Genomic DNA, 8,749 nt, shown 5'->3' on the forward strand with positions numbered 1-8,749 from the left:
TCTGTGCCCTGCAGGAGTGAGGGGAAGCTCTGAGCTGAAAGCTGGCAGGAGCTGGATGTCACAGCAGGAAGGGGGTTGAAGGGGAGTTTGCCCTCCTGTCACTGGCATATTTTATGAAAAATATCTTTGCCCAGGATTTCTCTCCTGGGAAGCTGAGAAGCCTCAGAGAAAAAGGAAAACAATATTATCTCATTTGCTTCTCCTGTGTTTTGCTGCTTTGGAATGTGGTTGGACATTGTTTATCCAACATGTGAATTGTTTTTACTTAATGACCAATCACAGCCAGCCGTGTTGAGGCTCTGGAAAGAGTCAGGAGTTTTCATTATTATCTTTTAGCCTTCTGTCTGTATCCTTTCTGTATTCTTTAGTACAGTTTAGTATAGCATTCTTTAATATAATACAGATCATAAAATAATAAATTAGCCTTCTGAGAACGTGGAGTCAGATTCATTTCCTCCCTTCGATGGGGGTCCCAGAAAATACCACAGCCCTCCTGTGTCACACCTGGCCAGGCTCTGCTCTTGGACCTGGGCCTGAGTTGATCTGGCATCTGCCAGGAATGTCCTTTGGGAAGGAAGCACTTGGATGCTCCACAGTGTCTCAAACAGTTCTCTTTGAGAGCTACCAGTGGTGTCCAAAGACACTCTGAGCTCCTTCCTTTTCAGGACTGGGCCTGACAAAGTTTCAGGCTCTGATGAAATTCTGATCTATTAGAATTAGCTGAATTCCCCTCAGGCCCTGCTGCTGTGAGCTGGCCTAGCTGGAAAAATAAATTGATTTGGTATTGCTTCTTTAGATGCTGTAAATGTTAGCAAGTATTTTGTAGTTTTAAAAGCTAAGGTTTCACTTTAATTATAGATCAATTACCTTGTCTTGACTCCATCTTCAACACCTGACAGCTCTTCATTTCTTTCCTCTCTCAGGTAGATGGCCAGTGAACTTTTTAGTTCTTGCAATGTCTTTTCTGTTATTCTTCACTCTGATTTTATTTATTTAGCTTTATGCTTGCAGTTTTTGAAAATATTTCCCCCCCAGTCTTTTTAGGCTCTACACTTCTCCCTGTCTGTGTCTTAGCTGATTATTCATTTAGATAAATTTGAAGTCTTTTCTGAGAAGTTTTATTGGCTAATGAGGTAGCAGAAAAGGAGTAATTTCCAGAGAGCCACTGACTTGCTCCACTATGTAAGAGAAGGAGGAATGTTTAAAAGATTTCAAATAGCTGTACAGGGCATCCTGCTGCTCTGACTTTGAGGACATTTTTCTCTGTTACAGCTGGCATCATCTGTCTTACAATTTATGTGAAGTGAGCAAGCTGTTTTAAACCTGTAGGCTTTGTTTAAACAGCACAGTCAGAGATTTATGATGTGTGCTCTTGAGATCAATGTAGCTGTGGATCACTGTTAGGTATTTATCTCAAGCTTTCTGTGAGCCCTGATTGGAGTGGGGTTTATGCAATGTATGTATTGAGCAGGAGTTCACAGCTCAGACAGCTTGTGGATATTATCAAAAATGGCATCTCCCAGAGACAATTCCTGCCTGTTTAGCTCTTATTTCTTGCAGTTACTATCAGAAGCTACCCAGGAGTGAGAGAATCTGGAGGTACTCTGCATGTAGAGGAGTCAGGCTAGAGGCTTTTTGTGGCTTTTTGTTTTGTCCACTCCTTTATTAATGTTACATGCCAAGATACAGCAACATTATCAGTGAGTGGTACCTTGAGTGTCCAAGGAAGCTTGCCCTGGAAACCCAGATTATCTCTGTCCATGTATCACCTTCCTGCACCTGTGTGTGCAGGAATCTTTCACATGGTGTCTGTCATTCCTGCCTCCACTGATTGTCCAAATCTGGGTGTAAGATCTTGACATTGATAACCACGTTTACCTTCCATACCGTGCTTGATAATAATCACACAATTCCTCAAACCCATGGGCACAGGCAGCCTGCCATGGGTAGCTGAGGGCTGGGCAGAGAAATAATTTGTGGGTCTTTTTTACAAGTGACAGAGAGAAACAATCATCTCCAGCAGCAGTGGGAGCAGATGCCTGGTCTGACATTGCTGATTTGTTTTGGGGATGGCAGGGGGGGACTGGGCATTGTTAAGCTGCCATCCCTTACCTGCTGAACTTCTTCCTGGCACCCCAATCTACATCAGTGACAAAGGAGAAAGTCCCCTTGCCTCTGGACTTAGACACAGTTGAGCTCTTCTGGGAGTTTTCACAGAACCCCATGGGAATTTTCCTTCCCCTGCCCAAGTTCTCTTTGGGTTGTGTATTTGTCTCTTCCTCCCATTACTTCCTTCCTGTTGTGCTGAGCTCTAAAAAAATCACTACATTGCTCACAACATAATTGCAAAACATCAAGAATTTATTCATTTCCAAGTAGCAGAGAGTCTAAAGTTAGGCGCTGCCTTCGTGTTTCTTCATTCCCATTTTAAATCAAGCAGCTCTATATACATGTTTTCAGACATCTGTATAAATTATGCAGCCAGTCAGGGAGTTCCCTGTTTACACACAATATTTCCAGAAGCACTCAGAAAGATTCCCACGTTTCTTGTACTGTTTCCTGTCCTTGGTCAAGAGGCGGCCCAGGAAAGCATTCTGAGGATGGTTCCTGTAGAAATTCTGAAATCAAACAGCACTGGGGAGGTTACTGGGGGTGGTTCCCAGTGGGAAAGTACATCCTCCACCCTGCCTGACCTCCCAGCCCTGTGCTCTCGCTGAGGGAAGGAGGGGACTGCCCAGTGTAACCTCTGCTTTGCATGTCCCACTAGAACTCAGCCCTGTCTTCTGCATTTATGTTTAATTCAGCAGGAAGTGAACAGGGATGATGCTCTCCATGTACATAACGGTTCATAACAAAGCTGATCATACTCTGTAACCTGTGCTGGGGCTGGTGGTGGTGCAAATGGTGCCTGGGCTGATGAAGCTGGGAATTGGCCTTTACTGAGCTGTTTTTCAAGGGGAAAAAAAAAAAACCCAACCAAACAAACAAAAAAAACCCCAACCAACCAAAAAAACCCCACCAAACCCAACTTAATTCTAAACAGTCCACTTTTTTTTTTCTTTTTTAATCTGGATTACTTGCTCTCTTTTTTTTTTTCCTTTCCCATTTTTCCCCCTCTCCTGCCTGTCTAACAGCCAAGTGATTCCAGCTTCAAGAACACTGTGGCATACTACTTTAGTCTATACTGTTTGTGAAGTCTGTTGATCTGAAATGATTTCTAGCAACAATTCTGTGTAGTTTAGTCTTATTTTTCTTGTTTCAGTGATAGATGGTTATTTACTTACTTCTTTGATATTTTCCCCTGGGTTGTAGTTGCTGGGAGTAAGACCTGTTAAAGAGGAGACACAATGAAATGTTTCACCATTTAGGAATCATGAATTAGGCAAGTAATTCTCATGTGCCATAATGCTACAGCTGACAGAGCTCTTGGAATGGAACATCCAAGGGTAACATTTTTGCTTCCCAAACCATCCATTGCCACTGATTCTGCACTTTCTGCAAGTACTGATGTTTTGTAAGACTGCTATTTTCTTTGCCTGCCAGCTCCTCTTTGGCCAACCTTCTCCTTGCCCTGGTTTTGCTGTCTGGAAGTTTTGCAGCACTCATTTGGAGATTTTGAGGTGGTGTTGAGCTGCAGGCATGGCTACTCAGCAGGTTCCCCAAAATCCCAGTTAACTCAATGACAGCTGCTTGTTGCTTACAGATAACATTGTATTTCAGCAAACACCTGGGAGCTGGGCTGTGATATCTGTGGGAGCTGGAGGTGTGAACCATGGGCACTCCCATTGCTGTGCTGAATGCTCACCTGCTTTGCTGTCCTCAGTCAGGGTCCCCAGGAGCTGGAGCAGGGAGGAGCTTCCCAGGCTGCCCAACCTCTCCAGGTTTAACCTCGAGTCTTCATCAGCTGCCAAGGCAAGGTGACACAAACAGGCACAGGGTGAGTCTTTTGCTCTGCATCCTTGTTTCAGTCTGTCTCAGGGGATTTCTCATCAGGTCTGTTGGCCCCACAGACCCCACAGGTCTGTTGAAGATTTTCATGAAAGCACCAACCACCCATCCTTATTTAATTCTTCTAATAGGGAGAGTTGGTTTTGTCTTCCTTTCCTTCCAAAGCTTTGAGAAAAGAGAAACCTTCCTGATGTTAACCTTATATTCTCATTTCTCTGGCAGAAGTTTTGTTACAAGAGTTTTTGACAGCAGCAGCCCCTCCTGTCACTTGAGGTACTCAACCTCATCCTCCCAGTATACAGCCCAGACTTGGATGTAATTTTAAAAATTTTACTTTAGTTTATTTCTTTATCAACTAGTTCCTGTGCTGCTGCTTTCCTATGAATAAAGGCAAAGCTTCCTGTTTGAGACCTATTAACCTGCTCAGTCTTGCAATTACTAAATGCAGTGGAAGTTGTGGAAGGGCAGGAATAAAGGTAGAAAAACTTACAACTTATTTTGGCAGCTGTGCTTCTTGGTGTATTTCAGTCATCTCTCATTTAACATGTGTACCAGTACAGATGTTACCAGTTTTTCCAATACAACAGCTTCCTGGTAGCTGATAGAATTAATTTGTCTATGCATAAAGAATTCAGAATTCTGTGGCTAGCCTGTGCCCCAAGGCAGGTTGCCAATAGAATCCCTTAACAGTGCAATATTCCAGGTAACTTGGATTCTTGTAACCTGAGCAGTAAACTTAATCTTTGCTAATACATAGCAGACATCCAAAATTGTGGGCAACCAGAGGGTGTCATTATCAAACACTATTTGTGTAGATTAATATAATTTTGCAATTGGATTTGTAGGTGACCCTGTGGAGTTCCAGTGCTCTGACCTGCAGGGATGGGTGTGACTGTAGCTCCTCACATGGACATGTAAGAAAACAAACTGAAATAATCTCCCAACATTTCAAAAACTTGCACAAAGATCAGGAATTTGAAGATCTTGGATATGCCTGTTATTGGTTTACTCACTGCACAAAAGGACATTTGCAAAGGACAGCAAGGATTTCCTTATAGGACTCAGAATAAGAATACAAAAAATTCCCAGTGCTGTGTGGAGACAATCTGCATCTCTGGCCATGGATTATCTTTAAATCAGAGCAGTGCTAGCAGGTAAATTTACTTTGAGATTTAAAAAAGGAAAAACCCAACCCAAAACCAACCCTCTTTAAGAGAGTTCCTCTTCTGTGTCTTCTCCTTCCTTCTGCTCTTTACATTAGCAGGGAAGATCCAAGCACAGTGACTTGAGCCTAATGCAATAATGGCTAGAGCCAGCTATGATGTGACAGATATTACTCATATTGAGTCAGGGGTACCTGGAAATGCAAATTACATTGTGGAAGGCTTGAGGAGACGCTGGCTTAGCAGTCCAAGATTTTCAGAGCAGACTGGGGACTGCTGATACCTATAAACCAGCAGAGCAGCTGTTGCAAAGCAGGTAAGAACATCCACTTTTTAATAGTCAGCTTTATGCAATAACTTCTGCATTGGTTTGCTGTTCTTTCAGAACTCATTTCAGAAAGCCTTCCAGTACCAGTCAGGTCTGATGATAGTAACCTTCCAGATTCTGCTGTGCATTTTTTCTGAGCCATTTCAAACTTTGAGCATCACTTTCTCAAGTAAAGATTTATTCTTTCCCTGGGCTGGATGGAATCTAAATTAGTGCAAACAAATAGCATTCTCAATACATAGAAGTCTAAGAGATTTGCCTGTTCTTGATGTTTGCACTAGGTTTCCCTGTTTTTAAACACAAAACAGCTTATTTCAAAGGGTAGAAGCAGGAGAGACTGTACAGCCAAGCTTCTTTAAGTTACCCAGTGCCTATGAATGCCCAGACACTGAATGCCAGCTCACATTCAGTGCTGCAAGGCTCAGATGCCTTTTTCTCCTCAATGCATCCTTTGGTTTCCTGGATCTCAAAGCAGCAGAGGTAACTATTTAGGGCACCCAAGCTCCCCGTTGTACAAGACCAGCACCCACTGCTGTGTCCCTTGTGCTGCTGCTGTCCTCCTGCTTCTCCTGCAGCTGGGCAGCACAGATCCAGGCCCCTTGGAAAGCACACTGCTGCTTTTCCTGCTCCAACCCCTGCACGATAACCATTAAAGTCAAAATTCTCTTACCTGAGTGTTGATAAGACATCTCACTGGCATTGATGATGGGGAGAGACAAGAGAGGACAGGAGAAGCAGATGATAATGAGACAGCAAAGTATCAGTTTATGCATCCTTGCTGTGTTGGATGTTCTGTTGTGTCCAACCCTGGAACTCAGAACTCCTGGCTAACTGGAGCCTCAGCTCCCAGTTTCTCCCATTATATAGCCACTCATGACCTCATAAACACCATCATGTTCTCTCCCCCCTTCAAAAAAAAAATCCAATGAATTTATTGCCCATTGATTCTAAATGAAAACCACTTTGCATTGATGTAATTTTTCAAGGTAACAGTTCATAGACAATAAATTTACTGTCTTATAGCTTGGTGTACAAAATGGATATTATATCAAACCAAGCACAGTAAAGTTTATAAATCTGGCATTAAAAAAAAAGTAACTTTCAGTTATAAATCATGAGTTAACAAAGGGTCAGACGTTGGTTGAAATGACCAGGGCAATAGACAGCTGATTTATGAGCCTCAGCAGTCTTGACGCAAAGCATCTGATATGAAATGCAATTTTTTTTTTCCTCTCTCTTTTGTGAGATGGATGAATGTGTTGTGTTGTATTTGTTGTGCCAGAAAAAAGTAAAAAAGAGAGGGAGTTAAAAAAGCTTGTGAACTTACAAAGAAAATACTAGGAGAATTCAATTTTTTAATTTGTTTTGCTCTCCCTTGCAGAATTTCACACCTATTTATTTGGGAAGACCTCATCCAATGGTGCCCTAGAGAATTGTCTTGGCAGAGAAAGTGCAGCTTCCATCTGGAGACTTCTTGGTACATATAAACTACTTTGGTTGATGTTAAACACAGGTCTCTCTGTAGACTGGAAGATCATTTTCCATTTCACTTATCTTCTCTTCCAATTGGAACTAACTACTTAATTCTGAGTATGTTAGCAAGGTTTTTCCCCTGTTTGCCTATTGCTTTTGCCTAATGCTACCACAGGAGTTGCCTTATGTCATCTCATCCCTTTAGTCCTTGTTTCCCTCCATCTAGCCTATTTTGTCTCCTTAACTTAAAATTTGATTTATCATATCACAGAGCAAGGACTGACTGGACTGGTCTCTCCTCTCCATTCTCTATGCAGTGTCATATCCAACTGTATAGAGCCTTGAAAATAACAAAAAAATGTAAGTATGTGGCAATATCCTTTCCTTTTAATGGTGAGAAGATAATGCTTGTTTGTAACAAATTAAGGTTTGTTACTTTTCTGCCTCTCTACTCAAATGTTTTTGTCTTCAAATGCTCTTCAAAATACTATGAAATCCAACTAATGTTACTAAAGTTGTTTCCTTATGCTGAATTTTGTGATAAGTTGCAAAAGGTGTGAACTTCTCTTTTTTTTTTAATAAGCATTTCCTATATAAGATTAATTTTTATATTGTGCATCCTGTGGCTCCTAAGACTAATTTCAAATTGGCTGCATCATTCATATAGAACAGAAACATTTCTGCTGCAGGTCTAAAAACCTGCATGGAGAGCAGTCCATGGGTGGGCTAAACACAGTGGGCTCTGAAAGAAGTTGAGGTTGGAAATCTGGAAATCTCATACTCCAATTCCCCTGCTGCAAGCAGGGTCAGCCAGGACAGCTGGTCCAGGAGTGTGTCTAGTCAGGTTTGAATAGATCCAAGGATGGAGTGGGACAGAATTGCAAAATGAAGCTTGATAATGCCCTTGGCATCCCTGTGTGAGTTCAGTGCTCTGATCTGAGTGCACAGGTGGGTGTTGGAGAGGTGGGAAAGGACCTGCAGAGGTCCTGCCAGCCTAAACTTCCCTGTGTGCACAGAGAGGGCTGGTGTTTGACTTGCCTCGACTATTGAACATATGCTTCAAATATCTGTACTACAAATCCTTTTTCTCTGCACTTCTCTCTGCTGAACTGAATGTTTATGACAAAAGAATTTCTCCACAGAATTAACCTAATGTGTTTTATTCCCCTTTCCCTGTGCTTCCCTGTGAGAGAGATAAGCAGCAAGAGAGGAATTCTCTCTCCTCATCTGAGTCATGCAGCTCTTGTTCCAAAACTGCAGACAGTAATTAGCTCTGATTTGATGCATGATCTCACTGTTGGTGCTGGATGCTCTGTACAAATGCTTCTCCTTCAGTGAACTATCAATGACAATGTATTATCAATATTCACCCTAGGCATCCTCCAAGGAAAGCTAATGAAGCACTCTGACCAGCAGCTGCTGTCCTTTGTCTTTCCTCAAGGAAGATTCAGCATCTCAGAGCCCTCCTGGAGTGCGTCATGCTCAACTTGGGCAACCTGCCCGAGGATTATTGCCTCTGCTTAGGGCTGGAGGTGTCACTTAGCCACTCTCCTTTGTCACTTAGCCACTCTCCTTTGTCACTTAGCCACTCTCCTTTGTCACTTAGCCACTCTCCTTTGTCACTTCTGCACTCTTTGCTCTCCCAAAATGTCAAAGGCGTCTCCCTGGGGCGACAGTGCCAACGTCATCATGGCCAAGCAAGGAAACAGCTCATCCCAAACAAAGGTACAGAGCCCTGGGTCCATGGGAGAGGGAACTCAATGGGAATGGCACTTTGAGAACTTGGAAGTTCTTGATTTGAAACTCTTCTGCAGAATTTTGTGGGGAGAGTTTTCAA

General features: G+C 42.6%; 1 protein-coding gene and 1 long non-coding RNA gene across 2 annotated transcripts; one reads left to right on the plus strand and one right to left on the minus strand.

Moving 5' to 3' along the window:
- Positions 1-2,333: 2,333 nt before the first annotated feature.
- Positions 2,334-6,212, minus strand: UTS2 (urotensin 2). The gene is made up of 4 exons (XM_036396294.2): positions 6,110-6,212; positions 3,806-3,904; positions 3,285-3,328; positions 2,334-2,618 (listed from the first exon to the last, which is right to left on the minus strand). Exons 1-4 carry the CDS (start codon positions 6,210-6,212, stop codon positions 2,502-2,504), a joined length of 363 nt encoding a protein of 120 aa, XP_036252187.1. The 3' UTR covers positions 2,334-2,501.
- LOC118694946 (uncharacterized) lies at positions 3,788-6,900 on the plus strand. The gene is made up of 4 exons (XR_004981490.1): positions 3,788-3,937; positions 4,794-5,102; positions 5,210-5,427; positions 6,821-6,900. It is a non-coding gene; the product is annotated as an uncharacterized LOC118694946 (long non-coding RNA).
- The last annotated feature ends 1,849 nt before the right edge of the window (positions 6,901-8,749 follow it).

This window comes from Molothrus ater, chromosome 23, assembly GCF_012460135.2.
Source record: "Molothrus ater isolate BHLD 08-10-18 breed brown headed cowbird chromosome 23, BPBGC_Mater_1.1, whole genome shotgun sequence".
NCBI lineage: Eukaryota > Metazoa > Chordata > Aves > Passeriformes > Icteridae > Molothrus > Molothrus ater.

Excerpts from the sequence above, each read along its gene's own strand:
- UTS2 (XM_036396294.2), bottom strand. The coding sequence starts at position 6,212 with ATGCATAAACTGATACTTTGCTGTCTCATTATCATCTGCTTCTCCTGT. Across the intron at positions 3,329-3,805 it reads GACTGAGGACAGCAAAGCAG|GTCTTACTCCCAGCAACTAC; the intron begins GTGAGCATTCAG and ends CCTCTTTAACAG. Across the intron at positions 2,619-3,284 it reads CAGGGGAAAATATCAAAGAA|AATTTCTACAGGAACCATCC; the intron begins GTAAGTAAATAA and ends GTTTGATTTCAG.